General features: G+C 36.9%; 1 protein-coding gene across 4 annotated transcripts in view; it reads left to right on the forward strand.

The window, feature by feature from the left end:
• Nucleotides 1-288: 288 nt before the first annotated feature.
• The window catches only part of atxn7l2a (ataxin 7-like 2a), a 22,596-nt gene continuing 1,370 nt past the window's right edge, over nt 289-21,514 (forward strand). Inside the window, exons 1-10 of one of the 4 annotated variants that reach the window (XM_073916105.1) lie at nt 289-422; nt 1,130-1,198; nt 5,041-5,368; nt 7,832-8,082; nt 9,444-9,526; nt 12,538-12,749; nt 14,525-14,699; nt 15,183-15,304; nt 17,626-18,409; nt 18,699-19,517. In XM_073916105.1, coding sequence (XP_073772206.1) covers nt 293-422; nt 1,130-1,198; nt 5,041-5,368; nt 7,832-8,082; nt 9,444-9,526; nt 12,538-12,749; nt 14,525-14,699; nt 15,183-15,304; nt 17,626-18,409; nt 18,699-18,857 — 2,313 coding nt within the window. In that variant the 5' untranslated portion in view covers nt 289-292 and the 3' untranslated portion in view covers nt 18,858-19,517. 4 annotated transcript variants of the gene reach the window in all.

A 21,514-nucleotide genomic window follows, 5' to 3' on the forward strand; every position in this document is an offset into this window, starting at 1 on the left:
ATAGCAATAAAAACATTTTATATTTCATTTTTCCACGTTATAAAACAGTTGTCATTTTTTTCAGATTTCAGTGTATTTGCATGACAAATGTGTACATTTTTATTGCTAAAGAGTTTAAAGAAAAGAATAATTCAGCCAAATTAAATTAAATATAATAACAAAATGCAAATGATATTTAATATTTATTTAATAATCATTACAAACAATAATTTCGCATAACAAGTGCGCGCACGTAGGTCTCCCTCCGCCCACGGGAGCGCGCGCCGTGACGTCAGCGCCTTGCCGCGCAGTGATGATGGCGGTGCGTGAACGCGCAGTTAAAGTAATGGCTGCTCTGGAACGGCGGGTGCCTTGTCTCGATGATTTCGTGGGCCAAAGCTGGAGCGTCTGGACCGAAAGAGCCAACCTGACAGCATCGGAGGGTGAGTGAGCGCCTCGTCGCCGGTATTTCTCCATCCACCGCCAAAAAGTCTCGCGGATGTGCTTTATATTTCGTGGAAAAGGCACGGCATCCCGAACCATGTTACCCAAACAAAGAACCTGCCGGGTCCTAAAGCCGGCCGGGTTACGCGCTTGCGCTCTCTCGCCGATCAGTGTCGTCATAATAGAACGTGTTCCGTGTTCGTTTTGTCTGGAACTTCAAATGTATCAAACGCTCTCATTCTAAAGCCGCTCGTCTGCTTTAGTCTGCGGCCACATTTTCAGCGCAATTAATAGTGTAGGGCTCATTTGCAGGTAGTTTTTATTTTGGCCCCACCCACAGGAGAGCTTGTGCTTCACAGATGAGCAGTTCATGGCACAGATTGCATGTTGCATTGAACATCTTGTGGAATAAAACCTAAACAGTTGGCCAGTTCTCCTAGAATTACCCCCAATAAACGCAACACTATGTCTAAGTCAATGTTGGTCTCCTTTTTCTCTGTTAGTTTTGTCTCACTGTGTTGCATTCAGGCTCTTGCCACATTCTGGACCACCACATTCAATGTTTTCAGTGTTTACAGTAGATGGCCCTATAAATTGTCGGATTTGGAAAAGATGGTCATATATGCTTTAAAGGATTGATGTGTACAGTTAGTGCTCATGTTTTAAATACCCTCTTTAACACACTTCCTCCAACTGTGTTTCATAGGGTCCGATGGAGATGAATACAGCAAGAATGGAAAAAAGACGATGGAAACCATGACACTGAGGAAAGAGGGTTGGCATTATGTATTTATCGTTCATGTTAAGTGGAAACCGTGGTATCAACATAACCCCATTTAGTGATGGACTGATGCATAAGCTGATTAATTGGCTGGTGTTTTACTGTTTGGGATTAACAAATGTGGAGGTTCTTCCTGTTAGGTTCAACGTTTCTAATCAGCCTTATCAATAAACAATGATCTTTTGTTAATTTTTAAAGGGGTTAGTTCACCCAAAAATGAAACTTCTGCTCTAAACCTGTTTGAGTTTCTTCTGTTGAACACAAGGGAAGGTGGTTTGAGGAAAGCTGTAGGCCTGTAACTATTGACTTAATGTTTTTTTTTCCTACTATGTACGTCAGTGATTACAGGATTTCAGCTTTCATTGAATTATCTGTTTTGGTGTTCGACAGAAGAGAGGTTTGGAACCACTTGACGGTGAGTAATTGGTATGGTTTCATTTTTGAGTGAACTATACCTTTAAGTAAATCTCACATTTCTTCACATTACTTCAGTAGTTTGAAGGGGTAGTTCACAGAAAAACAGGAAATAATAATAATTTGCTAACTCTCACACAGCATCTAAGACCGTGCTTCTCAATTCCGGTTCTTGGGCTCCTCTGTCCTGCACATTTTGTGTGTCTCACATTAATTAGTTTTTAAATTCATCCTCTCTCAATAGCAGTTGATGGCGAATAGACTGGATATTGATTTAGAGTAGGGGTACCATGTTTTTTAACTGATTCACTTATATAAATGCCAGATGTCTCTGTGAGTGTATGCTGCAAATAAAATTTTCCTACGGTCGCAGACAAGTAAATTTAAATAATTAATGCTGTTTCCCAATTCGCATACTATCCATCCTAAATAGTATTTGAAAATAGAATTATTATATGTCAAATTGCAGTATGTTGAATGGAGTTTGCCAAAGGTTCCCGTATGTTTGACTATTCCCGGTAAAAATTTTAAGTGTGGAAGCGTCCATACTCTAACTGCTTATGTTGGCCACAATACACTGCGTGTTGGATGTGAATTCGATTAGAACTACAAATGCGGGTGAAAAGTTTAAATAAACTACAAACATGGTGGACATGTAAGAATATCTAGCCCACAGGAGCATATTTAAATGACATTTTCTGTCTTATATTTCATCTACAAAAACAATTTGAACTTTATATAAACGTGTTTGGACAGTAACTTCTGATTGTATAATTATTCAAAGACCTTAGGGGATTTCATTGCATGAAAGACTAACGAATGGCAGATTAACCTGCTGCTGCTTCTCCAATAAGGTAGGAAATTAAATATGAAAGAAATGTGCACGATGTGTGGATGATTGACTTATAAGCAACATACCGATCTGTTAAGGAGGAAGTAGTATGTCCCAAAGCCTGCATACTCTTCTGTTACACACTCAAAAGTATGCATACTTTTCCTTTAAAAAAAAGTACATATTATTGGGGCGTAGTATAAGTATGTGAATTGGGATGCAGCAAAACAAAGAGTCCAGAGGACTGCAGTTGAGAAGCACTGATTTAAGATGTAGATATTTTTGTTCGGTAGAACATTAATTAAGTTTTTTTTTTAGCTAATACTGTGGCCTTGATTATTCATAAAATGGAAGTCAATGACAACTGATGCTTGGAGAGCCAAAAAATGATGCACTTGTGTGCTTATAAATTAAAATGATCAATCTGTGCAAAAAACAGACCATTAACACAATATTTATTGTCTTTAATCCACAGCCTCAGCCAGCAGTCCTGAACATGACAGTCTAGAGCTTAAGCTTCCTGTTGCATAATAATGTATACATGAGCTCAAACTCCTACATGAGCTGACGGATGTGTGTTGCAGTGTTTCGTAAAATGGTGCTTGTGTTTATCCTGGTTGCTTCAGCCTATATAAAAAGAGTAAAATTACATTCACATCCGTTGTTTGAATCTAGAAGATTGACTTCACAGAATCCCAACCATTTGATATGCATCATTATGCGACAGGAACTCTGCTTCAGACTGTCATTAATGCACTCAGGAACATTTGCAGAGGCTGTTAATTAAAGGTAATAATGTTTAAATTACGTTCCGTTTCTGGCACAGAGCTATTATTTTTGTTTCATAAGACCTCAATTTGTGTGCAGGAGCCGCAGGTAGTCATTTATTTTTCCTGTGCATGTAAATTCTTCCCTTTTAAAACTATGGACTGTTTTCACTTGCTTCAAGATTTGATTTATTTATGGAGATTATTATAGAGATACTTTGATTTAATCAACAGCATTTACTTCAGGGTTAATGTATTACTATTTTATGCACTACAAACCATGGAGAAACGTGTGTAAGTTGCTAAATGAGAGAAGGAAGTAATAAGCAGGAAAAAGTCATATTTATTAATAAACTTAATTTAATAGGCTCGCTTCTGCTTACTTTATAACTTTTAGCAGTTTAAAATACTCTATTTTTTTCCCGGTCCGACCAAATACAGGTCAAAACATGACTAATACATGACTAATTTAAAATAAATAATTTAACATACTAGAAATTCCTCAATTTATGAATTTACTTTTTGATTGTAGTCATGCACGGCTTAAAATGATTCTTATGCATGTAATTTATCATTTTTTGCAGCAAAAACTGTTAAATGTCATACCCAAAATTGAAAATGAAATTGTATGAATGCCTGTGTGAGGTTTTGGGCAAGAATCAAGCAATTTAAAACATAAATAAAAATGTGACTTTTTTTTTGTGTGTGTGTGTTCGGTTTTATTAAATCTGTCTAATATCAGAAATGGCACAATTTTATAAATCTCTTTAATTTTTATTTTACTTGGTGAAATATAGTTTTTGTGTTTTATACAGTGGGGGAAATAAGTATTAAACACATCAACATTTTTCTTAGAAGACATATTTCCAAAGGTGCTGCTGACTTGAAATTTACCGATTGTTGGTTTAAAACCAAAGAAATCCACATATGCAAAGAAAACAAATTTAATTAGATTACAAATGAATTTGTGTAATTAAATGAAATGACACAGGGAAAAAGTGTTGAACACATGAAGGAAGGTGTAGAAAGTCAGTGAAAGCCCAGACAGCAGCTGAAATCTCTTATTTAGCAACCCATTGCCCTTCATCATTGTAAACCAATATTAACTGCTTCAGTCCAACATTAGCAGGATGATGAGGATGAAACTAGAGTGGACATTTCAGCAAGACAATAATTCAAAACGCAGCCAAGGAAACTCTCAAATGCTTTCAGAGAAAGAAAATCAAGCTGTAGAATGGCCCAGCCAATCACCTGACTTGAATCCAATAGAAAATACAAAATAAAGATCAAATTTGATAGACGAGACCCACAGAACCATCAAGATTTTTGCATTCTGCTTGGGTGTGATTTTTTTTTTTTTTTTTTTTTTTCTCCCTCCACAGGCTTTAACAATGCATTCTTCTTCATTCTCCATATGAAAGTTGTCTTTAAGCTGCCATCACCAAAAATTACTCCTTGTTATTTCATTGTTACTACACATTTCCAAATTTTTGTTTTTTGATGTTTGTTTTACTCTTATGTTTGGATTGTTTAGATTTTTTTTTTACCAAAATCTGCTTCTATTCCATGTCAACAACTCCTTTAGAAACAATTATTCCCACCCAAAAAAACATGGCATGATGAATACTTCCCCTGCTGTATGCAGTAAAAAAAATTTGCCATATTGGTCAATGCAGCTTTAACTAAGTTATATTAAGGCACATTAGCATAAACTAACTAGCATTAGCATGTTAACACCCATTTTATTTTCTGGGCCAAATATTTCCATTAGAAACATTTCAAGCCAAGCTAATTTGTCCCCACTCTCTGCTCTGCTTGCGCAGATATGTCCATTTTTGGACATTATCCTGGTCAAGATGACTTCTACCTGGTGGTGTGCAGCCACTGCAGTCAGGTGGTGAAGCCTCAGGCCTTCGAGAAGCACTGCGAGAGGAGGCACGGCCCTCTGGGTAAGCTCTATGCACACCTCCGCTCCACTCCACCTCCATCCCAGCAGCAGAGACCCCGTCACGGACACACGCCACCATCACACGGAGCCACCGCCTCCTGGAGCGGCAGGAACCAGAACGTGGGGCCCCCGCGAGCATCTCCGCAATCCCCAGCTACACCGCCTCAGTTCAGACACTCAAAACCTCCGAAAGATGGAGTTTGGTAAGATTCAGTTAGTCTTTTATTTTTAGGTTGCAGTTTGTACCTTTGTTTTTTGTTAAAATGATCCCAACTTAATTTTAGCAAGCACAGTTGAAGTCAGAATTATTAACCCTCCTGAATTATTAGCCCCCCTGTTAATTGTTTCCCCAAATTTCTGTTTAACAGATTTTTCCAACACATTTCTAAACATAATCGTTTTTATAACTCATCTCTTCTTTTTCTTAAAGATTTATTTTTGGCCTTTTTGCCTTTATTAGAAATGACAGTGATGAGGCAGGAAGCGAAGTGGGAGAGAGAGAGGGGAGTATGGTTGGGAAATGTCCCCGAGCTGGGATTCGAACTCGGGACGCCCTGAAGTGCTACTGCACCATATGTCAGCGCTAGGCTATTACGCCAGCTATTAACTTATTTCTAATAACTAATTTATTTTATTTTTGCCATGATGACGGTACATAATATTTTACTCGATATTTTTCAAGATACTAGTATTCAGCTTAGAGACATTTTAAGGCTTAACTAGGTTAATTAGGCTAGTTAAGGTCATTAGTTAAGTCATTGTATAATGCTGCAGTCACACTAGAGTTTAAGGTTGCAGATTTCTGTCGAATCGCGTGAAAAGGGGCGGGATTAAACGAGATGATTAGACATTTAAAAAAGCAAGCGATTGGTCCATATTTTAAATTTCCGTACAGGTCATGTTTTGATCTTTGATTGGTCTCACAAAGTCAAGTGATGCAATTTCGCAGGTCAGAATTCACCAAGCTTCAACTTTCCAATGCAGCGATCTGTACAACTTGTCACACGAGCTTGCGTTTGCATTCGCGTGCATATGAGTGGAAGTCTAGGGGGTGAAAAGGGCAGTGTGACCGTGGCTTTAGAGTGGTTTGTTCTGTAGACAATCGAAAAACAATCTTGCTTTAGAGGGCTTATAATTTTAACCTTAAAATGGTTATATAAAATTAAAAACTGCTTTTATTCTAGCCAACATAAAACAAATAAGACTTTCTCCAGAGGAAAAAATATTATCAGACATACTGTGGAAAAAATCCTTTCTCTGTTAAACATAAATTGGGAAATATTTATAAAAGAAAAACAAAAAAATCACAGGAGGTTAACTGTTTTGACGTTAACTGTACATAAGGGAGAGATCAAAACATTAACAGAACCTCAAAGTCTGTATAAATTACACATTTACAGTTTACAGTTTTTTTTATCTTTAAGTAAACAATTAATCTATGAAAAACTGATTGAAGATTACCAAAACAAACAAAGTCGGACCATTTTTTTTTCCATCATTGGGGTGGCGGTGTTTTTAACCATTACATTCTTAGCCACGCCCATCTTACTGTTCATTTGTTACAAGATAATGATGCACAAAAAGAAAGCCCCGCCCCCTTCTCAATATTCAGTTTTAGTTGGAAGTACATCAACTTACTGAAATAAGTCTTTGCAACTTCTGGTTTACACAGACTTTAAGCTGATTTATATTGGTTCGCTTGTAATGTTCTCTAATTTAAATTTTTGTGGCAGATTTTTGCAGAAATACAAACTTGTCACCATTCATTGTTTTGTCCTATCTGTTTCATGGAACGTTAATGTGCTTTTAAGGGTTAAAAGCACAGGTTACTTTATATGAAATTTGGATGGTCCCACAATTTAAACCTAAAGGTAATGTGCACCAAGTACACACAGCTAAGCATAGGCCAGTAGAAGTTTCTGACGGTATGATAACCTTGGATAAAAATATCAGGGTTTCACGGTATTGTGATTACTGCTCTAATATATGCTCTTTTTAAATGTCTGGGTAATAAACAATAACTTTTTCCTCCTTTAAATACAGTATAATATAATTTGAGAAACATTTATAATATTTTGGAGCAGTAATTATTTCAGGCTGAATAATTCAAATGAATCATTGACTTCTGCTGTCAAAAAAAAACGTAAATAAATAATCTTACACAAACCCTAGGAATAGTATAGCAGAAAATATTGGTGGTTTTAAAACCTTGACTTTTCCAAACTGCAGTATACCTTGAAAACGGTTATTGTCCCATGCCTACACACAGCCACTTTATGCAGATGTTGTTACAGTAACAATTATAATAGAACGAAGTATAATAATGTTATTTTTGGAATGATTTTGCATAGTTTGCCAAACAGCCTTAAGACTTAATCACCATTGGTAGCACAATGTATATTATTATAATTATTATTATTATTATTTTGTGGTCGTTTAGGCAGAACTACAGTTTCAAAGATGCTACTTGTTCAGTAATGTTCAAATGGGAGGATTTTTTTCGAGACAGAATCTGTGATAGCGAAACCACAAATCATGTAAAAAAAACAACAATCATTCTCCAAATAATGCAGATTTCAAATCACGAACGGAGGCAAAACCTTCTGACCTCAGCTGTAAAAGTTGGTCAACCCGTGTAATTTATAAATGTTGATGTTTCCCCTCAGGCACTCGCCTTCAAACTCTTCAAACTCGGCTCATTCAGAATCAGCTGTTTTTAAGCAGCCTCCTCCAATTGAGCCCACTCGAAGCTCTCCTCCCCCGGCCCACAGAGACCCTCCATGGCCACATGGAGGCCCTTCGCCTAACCGGCCGCCACCTGCAGCTGAAAGACCTCAATCCCAGAGAGGAGAGGCGGCATCGGCCCCTGTCCCCTCCGGACACCTCAGAGGAACCAAGACGCACAAGATGGTCTCTAGTAAGTCCTGTGAAAACCCGTTAAATGACATCAATCCAAGTCTGACTGAGATATGTGATTTATAGAAAAAGACGTAGTATATGATTTATTATCAGTATATTATTTATGAAGTGCTGCAGGTATGACATCAGAACTTGGAAGAATGATTGAGTTTCCTTTTGGATTTTTCCTCAATTTATGAGATTTTCAATTCATGGGAAAAAAACAATGTATGTCGTTAAAGGAACTCTCCATTGTTTTCTAAATGGGCTCATTTTACAAGGCGAATATAGTTGAACAGTTGAGTTTTACCATGTTTGTATCCATTCAGCTCACCTTTGTGTCTGCCAGGAGAACTTTTAGCTTAGCTAAGCATAAATCATTGAATCAGATTAGACCATTAGCAGTTCGCACAAATGTCCAAAAAGTTTTCCTGTTTAAAGCTTGACTGTTCTGTGGTTGTACTAATGGTAGTACTAGTGTTGTACTAATGCTGTGTTCACATTATTCACGTGGCATGCATTAATAAATTGCACTATTCACATGTAAATAGACATGTGAACATTTTTAGTGTACTCGCATCATTAGCGCATCATATTTGCTTCATTCACTCGTCAAATTCACTTCACAATAGTCCCGGATTCGTGGCATGGTGTCTGTCTGCCCAGTGACTCTAGCTAACATGGATTTTATTGAGAGTGTAGCTGTGCTTTAGGAAGGCTGAAAAACTGCACATATTTGTTCGGTGCCTTGTCCACTAGATCCTTTCTGAGGTGCACTCCTCTAACTCAAACTTTGAACAGTAGGCTACTCTTGCAATTCATCCATAATTTTTGGGCGTCTCATATCTTTCCATTCTGCAAAACCCACTCTCCGCTTTTTCGCTGATCCACTGCCATGTCCTGATATATCCACCTGCAACCGACCCGCAATTAATCATAATGTATTTTTTTATTACCCGACCCTTAGATTATCCGCAGCACCCGCGCATATAACCGCCATCCGCGCATCACTACACAGCGCTGTTACCTAGCTGGGGACTATTTTCAGGCACTGTGTAACAGAATTTTGCAATGCGCTACTTTTAATGTAATGAGACATTTATAATCGGGAGAGAATTTTTATTAAATGTGTATCCTTACAATGTATAACTATTTATTTTATGTATTATTCATTGTTGAGCACAGGCAATTCTCTAAAATCGCCCATGCTGTTAACATTTGTATTGTTAAAATCTTGTTAAGTATAGAAAAGGGTTATTTATCTTGTTTGTTTTTGCCATGTTAGCTGATATGGCAGTAAACAACTCTTTCTCCATCCAAACAAGGTGTTGTAATGCATTAAATCCTGAATTTGATCATAAAATTTGTTGTGCTCCACAGAAAAAGAATGTGACCTTGACAAACACTGTGGTGTTTTGGACACTGAGAGAAAGAAAGTGTGTACTCGACTTCTGACCTGCAATGTGAGTTGAGCACCACTTCCACATCATCTCACAATGACATGTTACCAGTGTTTCTAGCTCAGAGTGAACATGTATGCTGGTCTTCAGACTTCAGATGGAATATTCTGGAAAGCAGAATTGTTGTTTGATGCATTTTGCTGTCCTGTATTTAAATGGTAAATGTACAGTAGAAGTCAGAATTATTAGCCCCCCTGTATATTTTTTTTCAACACATTTCTAATCATAATAGTTTTAATAACTAATTTCTAATAATTTCTTTTACTTTTGCCATGATGACTACATAATATTTTACAAGATGTTTTACAACATACTAGTAATTAGTTTACAGTGACATTTAAAAGCTTAACTAGGATAACTTGGCAGGTTAGGTTAATTAGTCGAGTCATTGTGTAACGGGTTTATTCTGTAGACACTTTAAAAAATCCTAAGGAGGCTAATAATATTCACCTTAAAATAGTTTTAAAAAAACTAAAGCTGCTTTTATTCTAGCCAAAATAAAACAAATAAAACTTTCTCCAGAGGAAAAAATATTATCAGACATGCTGTGAAAAATTCCTCGCTCTGTTAAACATTATTTGGGAAATATTTGAAAAAGGAAAAAAATTCACAGGAGGGCTAATAATTTAGACTTTAACTGTATATTTCTGTCTAAGTGTTGAAGCCTTTCAGTGGACACTGATTTCAGCCTATAGAGTGACAGGAAGTTCAGCGGACATGACTAACAGGAAATAGGGAAGGGGTTGCAGGAAAGACCTCTGTTCATTTGTGTAGCACTACCTAAAAACATCTATAGGATTCATAAGAATTAATATATTGTTATACTTTTGTTTCTTTTTACCAACATCCTAATACACTTCATAGGAAACTTGTATAATTTGAAGATTTGAGTGTTTTATTGATACTTCAGACAAGTGAGATTGAGTAATTAAATGGATTGTTCGCCTAAAAATGAAAATTGTCATCATTTACTAATCTTTTACTTGTTTTTAAACATTATAAGAGTTTCTTTTGTTAAACACAAAAGAAGATATTTTGAGACATGCTGAAAACCTGTAACCATTGACTTCCATATTTGTTTTTTCAACAATGAAAGTCGGTGGTTACAGGATTTTATCTTTCTCCAAAATATCTTCTTTAGTGTTCAACAGAATAAAGAAAGTCATAAAGGTTTATAACCACATGAGGGAGAGTAAATAGTGAGTATATTTTCATTTGAGTGAACTATCCATTTTAAAACAAAACAAAACACTTTAAGTGGCATAATGAAATGTATATTAATGATAATTGCAGTATTCACAATCCAAAAATTACTATAATGTATTTATCAACAACTCAAATACTGTAATGTTGTTCAAAATGTAAGGCACGGTGCTACATGACTTATAAAAAAATGGTTTTAGGGGCGTGAATGCGATGTGATACACTTCACAGGAAATTTTTTTAACTTGAAGAGTGTTTTAGCGATTCTTACAAGTGATATTAAGTAATTAAAGGGACAGTTCACCCCAAATTAAGAATTGTCATCATTTATTCATCCTTTACTCGTTTGAAACCTTTGAGTTTCTTTCCTCTTGACCACAAAAGAAGATATTTTGAGACATGCTGAAAACCTGTAACCATTAACTTCCATATTTGTTTTTTCAACAATGAAAGTCAGTGGTTACAGGATTTCATCTTTTCCCAGAATATCTACTTTAGTGTTCAACAGAATAAAGAAAGTCATAAAGGTAAAAATCACATAAGGGTGAGTATATTTTCAATTTTGAGTGAACTCGAATCTCTTTTAAAACAATAAGAACAAATGAAAGTATATTAAAATTACAACTTTTTTCAGACTAATTTTCTTGGAATAGTTAATATAATGCATTTTTCAATGAATCTTCAAAATGTAGAGCATGGTTCTACATGACTTGTAAAAAAGGTATAAATACAATTATATAAAAAACATGTTGTTTGCATTGTGCAGTCATCAGGATCTAAATTATTTATCCAAACTACATCGTCCCCTATGCCGAGTTTAGACTGCATGATTTTAGCCCCAATTTTGACTTGCCGATTGGTTTAAAAAAAAATATATGGCTGATAAATGGCTGAAATCACAGGCAAATCGATGCTCATTCACCTGAATAACAATCATATAGTGTAAACTATCAAAGACACAATCTGAGAGAATCGTTGATGAGTTGCCGACATGCGTCCATATATTTGTCATGCTAAATATTTGGAGTTGTTGGTGATTCAAAATCATTGTGTGAAATGTGTTCTGATTGGAAAAAAACGTCGGCAATTACCATTTACCATTTACCATTTCCTGACAATTACCAATTACCATTAGCCAATGAGAGAGCAGCATCCACTATTATGGGTATCTGCAGGCCAGCGGGAGGTTGGGGAGATGTTAAAGGGGCTATTTAGATCTATTTGGACCCAAGAAATGAAGGAAAAATAAGTGTAAATTTGGCAGGAGCATTTAAGCAATACCACAGCAGGCTCAAAAAAAAAAAAAGTTAAGGAGAAATTGCTAATTTCCTTTAAAACCCGGATGAGCAAAATAAGTACATTTTCTACCTCACTAAAGGCTTCTTTCTCATAAAGTAAATAACAAAAAATATACTACGTGACCTCACGTTGTTTTTATGTCACTTTTTGGGTGTGTTTGTCTTTGTCCACAAACTACGTCTCACAACCAAAGTTGTCGGCGATTCCTATTATAAAGTCATGCAGTTTGTAATCCCCTGTCACTGATCCATCTCGCAGTGTAAACACAACAGCGATGGAAAGCTACCACAGATAGTTATGCAGTGTGAAAACATCTGTGACACGACTACTTTGAAAATCATGCAAGCTGATTTCAGCATCAGTGTCTAATAATCCACAAAATCCAAAAGCACAATGATGATGAAATGCTTTCACTCGCATCACTTCATGGTAATTAGTTTATGTTTTATGAATGAGTCTGTATGCTGCAAAGTATCTGTTTAAAATGAATAAATAAATGATCTGTCTTCTAGATTCATTCCATTCATCAGCGCAGAAAAGTGCAGGGCAGAAGTAAAAACTTTGACCAGCTGGTGGCGGAGCTGAAGATGAGCTCGAAGGCTCGTGAACGGGTTTCTCAGGCACCGGAGAGTTCCTCCGCTCCGAGTGTCAGTCCAGAACCGCCACGAGATACACCTGCACCCCCGTCCTGCCGGAGACCCCTGACCAACAGCCCAGCATTTAGGTTTGAATATATCAAGAGAATGCTCCTATTTATTGAATTCATACATATCTAAAATGTTTAATGTAGTAGTTATTTTCTTTATATTTTGGGTGTTAATTTTGGTCCTGTGAAAATAAAATAACAATTTTTAGATGTTAGTTTTAAGGATATATAAGCTATTTTGCTCCAAAACAGCAACACAATTTGCATTTTGAAGATGTCAAACTGATATAAACATGTAAAGCTTGTAGTTTGTCACTTCTGCCCAAATGGATCAACTTTGTTTTTTTTTGTTTTTTTTCAATTTCTCATCAAATCTTGACCAATCAGATGCTCTCTTGTATCTGACATGCCTCGCTCCCTACAGGATACTTTTTTAATTTGCTTTTTTGTTTGATGTGCTTAAGCTCGACCACTCTCACTGTTAGAGCTGTGATAAAAACAAAATGCTATTGGCTGTTTTTTTTTTCAAAGGGGAGGGGCTACTCTGTCCCTCCCTCTCCTTTTTTAGTTGATTACATCAAGCATTGAATAAAAAATGCACATTTCAAAGCACTTCACGGGACCTTTAAAGTATTTTTTAAGTATCATCTATATATACTGCAGAATTGTACTATTATTATAATTTTTGTAACTTTTTTAATATATATATAATTTTTTTATTTACTTTTATAAATAAGTGGAATAATAATAATTTTGTCACCTTGGAATTATAAGGTTCTATTTGAATGATTTTGAGATATTAAGCTTTCATAGCAATATTCCATAGCAAACAGTATGTGTAACATTATTATTATTATTATTTTTTTAAGTCTTGCCTTTTTGAATGTAAAAAAACGTATAAAAAAATATCCCATTCGATTCAGTAGGTGTCAAATAAAAATGTAAATTGGGTAATAACATTAATTTCTAAACCATGTTTAGATGAACAAAATAGTTTCTACTTTAATTTATTGTATATCATTTGTACATTGACTTTCAGATTTTGCATTCATAACCAGTTTATTTAAACGGACTATAAATTAGGTACGACTTTACTAACAGGCTAAAACTGCTCAATTATTTTGAGAAGGGTTTATTTCTGGAGTTAATTTCTCTAGTGAACTACCAAGCTTTGGCCAATAAATGACCTAACTGAGGTAAATATAATGCTTCCTGACATTATTAGAAAGCTGGTTTATTGATTTTCTTTTTGAGGTTAAAACTCGATTACATGAGATGCTCATTTGTTTTTAGTTTGTATTGAAATCTATTGTAAAAAGAAAGGAATTATTTGATCAGTCCTTTGAGCCACATCTTAATAAAATTACTTAATAAAAGTGACATGGTTATATGCACAGTTAGTGTTTTCAGCCAATGATTGGCTTCGGTGAACGTTTTATGTGGCTATTTTTAATTTCGTAAGTTTTCTTTTACAGCATCAAAAACACAAATCTGTCAAAATACAATCAGTTAAATGTATCAAAGCATTTATTTACTTGTTTAGACATGAAACGTGATGAAAAAATGCAACGCTTGCAATGTCAGTAGAAGCAGGCAAGCGCAGAAACTCCATTGAAAATAAAAGTTCTTCTTGTACAGTCTGATAACCATGTTATATCGTATATCAAACAGGTAGTGAAGATCTTAATCGTGGCTATTTTGTAATTGCGCAACAACTCGCCTCAAAATTTAAAATGAAAATGAAAAGTGTGTGTGCATATGCCCCATAGATATACTGTATGCAACCTTTTGTTTCCCATTGAAAGTAACAATGAAGGCTAACGGCATCCATTTATCTGTGTTTGTGTTGGCAGAACACCTGTATCATCTGAAAGCATAGAGGAGGATAAAACCCATCTGGAGGAAAGCAGCACTCGAGCGCACTCACCTCTCACACAGGCCCACATCTCAGGTGATGAGAGCGAAGGAGAGACCAACGAGGAGCCTGCAGACTGGCACTCCACTCCATGGCATCCCAAACCTGCTGCGGTACAAGTTAACTCTTTCACTGGGTCATCTAGCATCTCTGTAAATGTAGTGGATCAGGTTTTTAGTTTGAGCAATTATAATAGAAGTGCATAACTATAATATAAAGGTTATGCATTAAATATTATAATTGTTCAAACCAAAAAATAATCCATATTGAGAAGCATGTACTCCATTCATCAATCCCCTCTGACATCCCTGTTTTGTTCTTGTTTCTCATCTCTCTTGTTTTTCTTTTTTCTTCTTTCTCTTTCCTTTTTCTTTCTTTCTTTCTTTCTTTCTTTCTTTCTTTCTTTCTTTCTTTCTTTCTTTCTTTCTTTCTTTCTTTCTTTCTTTCTTTCTTTCTTTCTTTCTTTCTTTCTTTCTTTCTTTCTTTCTTTCTTTCTTTCTTTCTTTCTTTCTTTCTTGTTTCTCAGTTTATACAGTTTGTAATTAAAAAAGAGATCGAGAGTATTCGTGTTAATTTTTTGCTTTTCCCCACAACAGCTTTGTTCATTTGGAAGTCATTCTCTGGGTCACGGTGTCTTCACTTTTGATCGACGGTTACACCATCTACGGTCTGCCATGAGTGCCATGGTGGAGAGCCACCTCAGTGCCCATCTGTGGAAGTAAGAACCTAGCAGACCTGCATATGCTTTATCATATTGTGTCATAGATGCGAGACAATGAAGTGATGTGTTAACGCTGGCAGAGTCATCTCACAAAACCATTGCAGACAAGTAATCTTTTGAGTGTATATCACATGAGTAGCAGTGTGATATGTCTGTATATCGACACTGGTGGGAAGAGTGCACGACACCACAGGCCGAGTGCCTTAGTAGAGACATTTCCCAGTAATTCTGTTGCAATCGGGAGATCACAATAAATAACCGCGAAAAAGTCAAAGCAAAGCAAATACTACCAGAAACACTACCTGATTACTATGGTATAAATACAGAACTACAACATACAAAAAAAGATCGACTTACTTACCTAATTTATAATGATTTGTTCAGCTGTAGCTTGAAATTCCGCTGTTTTTCTCTTCTAATGCTGTTCACACCAGACGCGGAACGCGCGGATAAAACGGTTTATTCACGCGTAAATAGCGGCATGAACATTTGAGTTTACTCGCTTCATTCGCGTGTCAAATTCAAGTCAGAACAGACGCGGATTCGCGTGTTGGGCAGGGCTTCTGTCTGCCCGGTGACTCTAGCTTCGTTGCCAAATGGCTAACATGGATATTATTAAGAAAATAACCGTGTTTATGGGTTTAATGAAGGCTGAAAAACAGCGTTGATACGTTTAACGCCGTGTCTGAGCTCACTAAATCATTTCAGAGGTGCATCCAGCTGAGCTCACAAAGTCCTCCAGAAGCTTAATGTGGATGATGAAGGCTTTCAGCGGTGCTTCTGACTGAGCCCAGCCCAATTTGATGAACTGTTGTCATTGTCGGCTGGAGGATTTCCCCCAGGACACCAACAACAGGCATACGTCACAATCACGCCCCCACAAGAGCAAGCTCCTTAATGGTTAACACGACAGTATTGTCCGCTTAAGTTCAGATTTTTGAACTCGACCGGTTTGTACAAAATGCGCGTTAAACGCGTCAGACGCGCAAAATGCTCAATTCGCGTTGCGCTATTCGCGCAATTCCCGTCATTCGCGTGCATCGTGCCGCAGGTTGTTTTTGCGCATTTGCGTTAACTTAACGTGTAAATCACTCGAGCTTGACAAGCGTTCCGCATCAGTTGTGAACGCAGCATTAGGGCTTATGTCTCTCTCGCCATCTTGTGGCCGATCGTCAATCATCTTTGCTCTGCTCAGTATGACAGGCTGATGGATGCCGGTGCACTAAATCTATGAAACTTAAATATATTAAAAATAGATGCTATCCTTATAAATAAACTGCATATATATATAATCTAAACAACTACATTCTCACCAAAAATAGGCTCAAAAGTACATTATGTTGTCCAACAGCTGCAATATTTGTCAAACTGTAGTGAGTTTATTGATCTGCTGTCACTCGATTTGGGCGGAGTAATACAGAAGGGTGAGGAGGCTGTACGAGTGCTGTTAATACAGAATATTGCTCGACTATCAGCCAATCAGATTCAAGAACCAGACAGAACGTGTGTGTGTGTCATGTTAAACACCCGATTGTGTGGAAAAACCTCAGCCATTTATTTATCACAATTCTTACAATTTGTTGTTCAAGTGACCTTAACTACTTTGTACTTGCATGTATGTATTGCAGAACACTTCTGGTGCTCTTGAGGTGGAATACGTGTAGGATTATGGAAAGGTTTGGGGGTATGAGTAGGTTTAAGGGTAGGTTAAGGTGTAAGGGATGGTCAACAGTGTAATTAAAGATGTTACAACAGAAATAAATTACAGATGTAATTACATGCAGGTATTTAATCACAAATATGATGTAAAAGCATGTATTTACACAATAAGTACATTGAAACAAAGGACTATTTTCAGTGTAAGTACACATTAGTTAAGGCCACCTAATATAAAGTGCAACCCAATTTGTTTTCCTTAACTGCGAGTGTGCATTTCTCAGGTCTTAGTTTTACAAATATCACAATTCCAAGTTAATATTTCTGAATTGTGTGGGGAAAAGTTGCAGTTACTTCAACAGATTACTCAAATACTCTTACATTTTGTCACTTGATTTCGGGGTGAAATGTGAGCTGAGCTTGTTCCTGACAGGTTTTGTGAGATTCGCTCCCAGATTGCGTGCTTTGAGCCCGTGCCAAGATCTTCTCGCTTTATGAGTGTTTGTTTCTCGAAGGTAGCTCTGAGGTTAATCCCTATTAGCTGAAGCTTTTCAAGTCCCTAACAAAACTCTGTTTTTTACTCCCTGTACTGCATGTGAAAAAGTGATTGCTTTTCTGATATATACATATATGTTCCACCCTGACTCCTCTCCCTCTCACAGAAAAATACCTCAAGCATCAGATCCTCAATCCCAGAGTCCCCAAGCCAAGCCTGCAGCCGTTCCTGCCTCTCCTTCCTCCATTTCCCAGCATTCCAAACCAAGAGCAGGAAGTCACAACACAACTTCCTCTCTCAAGACTTCCTTCTACTCTTCCCACGGACCAGGCAAGGAGCCAAACCCGCAGAGTTCCTCCACCAGCAAGGCTTATGCTCAGTCCGAGAACTCTGGCTCCAGTAAACTCGGACGGTCTCCTTCTCAATCGGGCCCCGGGAGGCCCAAAAACCCAGTCGGGCGACCCAGCAAACAGCAGATGCGTCTCAGGGAATCAGATCGGACGCCCACACCGGACGCCGCTGCACTGCGCAAGCGAAAAGCCTCTTTCGAAGACTCTGACTCAGCCGTCAGCCCGGACAAGAACTGCGTGCCCCAGAACAAGAGTCGTCCTCTCATTAGCAAAACGCCACCGTCAGCCTCTCACGGACAAACAAACGGCTCGCTTTCGCCCGGAAGCAAAGCAAGGCCCTCGGACTCTCACTCCCCTTCCTCGTGGGCTTTTAAGAGGACACATCAGTCGGCCCCGGACAGCCGAGGACTGGACTCGGGACTCAGGGTGTCCAGCTTTGACCATAAGAGTTTGGGGAAGAAACGCAAGAGCAGCGGGTCGTCTCCGCCCTCCAAACCCCACCGGCTGCCCACGTCCCCTCACTCCGGCTTTTACACCTGGAAGGAAAGCAAAGGGTCGGGACTCTCTGTAGGAGGAGAGAAGAAACTCAGCACACAAAAGGTGAGGGAGTGTTTAGGGCTGGATCTGACTTGTTCTCTGTTCTCATCACAGTGAAGTGACTGTGCAGCCAGTTTTTGCAGATGTGAGGTGGTTGTTCAACACCGAGTTCAATAGGTGGTACTGTCTATGCTGATCTACAGTTCAATGTATTTTAATAGCTACACCAACATTATTGTAGTAGTAGTACTATTATTATTATTATTATTATTATTATTATACCCAGGTTTAATTTTATTTTTTTAATTTTAATTAGATTTTTTTGGAAAAAACATATATATCCATTTTGCAGATACATTTGTACAAGTGGGCCCAGACTTCATTTGGATGGATTTTGTTTATGTATGTATTTTATTTATTTATTTATTTATTTATTTATTTATACTTTGTTATAAATTCAGAGTTATATATTATATTAGAAGACATATTATATATGTTAATATTTTATTAAAATAAATATTTTTCCCGTTTATTGACATATTTGCATGTCTATTATAGATTCATTCTTTTAAATATGCATGTAGCAATGAAGCGCCTTATAAAACTAGATAATATGCGTATTTAAAATGTGTATAATTATTTTTAAGTTGGATATTTTATAAATTTGTTTTCAATCAGTAGAATTCATTAGACTTTTCATTTTTGACTAAAAGATTATTAACTCTCGATCTTGCAGATGAATTTGTACTAGTGGACCCATACTTAGTTTATCTGCATTGCTTTTATTTGTATTGCGTTATTTTTACTTGGTCATAATTTGAGAGTTATACAAGTGAATATTTTGAAGGATTTTTCTTTTTTTATTTATTGCCATATATTTGCATGTCTATTATAGATTTGTCCCCTTAAATATGCACGGAGCAGTGAAATGCCTCATAAATCTAAATAATTTAAAAAATCCATTGTGTTATGCATGTCTAAAAGATGTAGAATTATTTATAAAAGATGTTTGATACATTTGTTTAAACCAGTAGAATTTATTTTTATTTTTTGAGAAAAAAAAATAACTCTCAATCTTGCAGATAAATGTGTACAAGTGAGCCCATACTTAATTTATCTGCATTGATATTTATTTATTTAATAATTTTACTTGGTAAAATCTTAATATATGTTGATATTTAAAAAAAATATATATATATTCCATTTATTGACATATTTGTGTGTATATTAAACATTTGTTCCCTTAAAAATATACATATTTCAGTAAAGTGAAGTTTATATAACTAAGTTCATTTATTTAACTAGTTTGGAGAGGATCACGTGCTGATGATTGCTTGCAGCCGGCCCCGCAGTATTCAATTTCTGATTCACCAATCAGATGATTTCTAAGCCACTATAAATACCCTAAGTTCCACATCACAGCCATCTTTGTTTTGAAGAATCCCCCCTTCCTCCCTTACTTCTCCTCCTTTCCTAGATGGGTGGCAAAGTGGTTAGCACTGTTGCCTCTCAGTAAGAACATCACTTGTTCTAGCCCTTTCCAAGCCAGCCGACATTTCTGTGTGGAGTTTGCACATTCTCCCCGTGCTCACGTGGGTTACCCCCATGTTCTCTGGTTTCCTCCCACTGTCTAATAACATGCAACTTAAGTTAATTGACTAAATCCAAATCGACACCATAGACATGCTCCTAGTAAGTCGTTATCTCTTAAGAGCAATCACCATCTGTTCATTAGCCACTACAGCAGGGGAGTTCTCGAGATCTACCTGAGCTCAAACTCCCCTCTCAAATTGCAAACGGGAAGGAGCCCCGGGCTCGAGGATCTTATGAGCTCACGGCTCTCTCCCGGAACAGCACGCCAAACAAGCTGTATAATCAATCATCAGCCAAGTGTGAACTCTTGAACTACCGTAATTTCGAGAGGAGCATGTGATATAATTGATCACAGCTGGTATCTCATCTGTAATCATTAGTAAGCCAATTGGATTATTCCAAAGGCACTATAAATAGCCATTATTTTTATTTTTTTTTTTTACCAGGGGGAGCTCTTGAGACCTACCTGGTCTCGGACTCCTCACATGCTCATTGACCAGAGGAGCCCTGGGCTAAAATGTCTCCGAACTCCGGCCAGCATGCCCAACCTGCTGTTATTATCAAGCGATATCGAAGTGTGAACTCTTGAAATGCATTTTAAAACTAAATATTTTTAATCATCCATTTTATTATATGCATATTTGAAATGAACATTTTATACATTTATTTAAACTAGTAGAATTTATTAATAATTTTATAGAATAATAATAATTGTTACAAATAAATTAAATTGTTACTAGTAAATATGATCAAGTTAGTCTAAGGCCCCGTTTACACTAGTGCGTTTTAGTTTTAAAACGGCGTTGTAGAATGAAAACGATCCGCATCCACACTCGCGTTTTACCCAGCGTTTCTGAACAGCTCTCCGTCCACACCAAAACGCTGAAAACGCACATCACGTGACCACACACACACTCTCGGGCAAGCGCTCCAGCATTTCTACCCAGATGAGAGCTCTGCTTGTCGGACTGCTCATCAAGCATCTCCCGCTGGATCTAATCTCGCTATATTTGCTAAACGTGATATTTCATTCATGTTGTTGTCTTTATCTAACGACATAGGCCAATTCCCTGACTTTGACTATTAAGTTACTTGTTCACGGGTAACATGTTTTGGTTAAGCAAAGATAAGTTAATGATTAATCCAGGTACATTGACTGATCGCTTGCCTTTATTTCCTACAATGTATAAACTTATTGTATGTTATACTTTTATAATTGTCGATTATTAAAACTGATATTCAGCAAAAGAGAGGGTGCGTTTTGTATTTTCACTGAAATTGAAAGGAGGCAGTTGTTATTGGCTCCGTTTTGTTATAAATATCCAAACAGTGAAGATGACGCTTATGCAGCACGACGCCTCAACATTTCTGCTGTCTGTTAAGTTGCTAATATTAAAAAGAAAATAGGCAGTTCCTTAAATCATGTTTACATTTTATTGTTGAGAAAGTGAAACAACGTAGCCAAGGTGATGTGAATGAAGTTATAAAGTACACTGTTCCCTTTGAAGATTTACCCGTGTCCTCGGTATGTTTTCCATATCAGAAGGGGGAGACTGCAGCCTTGATCAAACTTGC

The sequence above is a fragment of the Danio rerio genome, chromosome 11 (assembly GCF_049306965.1).
Source record: "Danio rerio strain Tuebingen ecotype United States chromosome 11, GRCz12tu, whole genome shotgun sequence".
Classification (NCBI taxonomy): domain Eukaryota; kingdom Metazoa; phylum Chordata; class Actinopteri; order Cypriniformes; family Danionidae; genus Danio; species Danio rerio.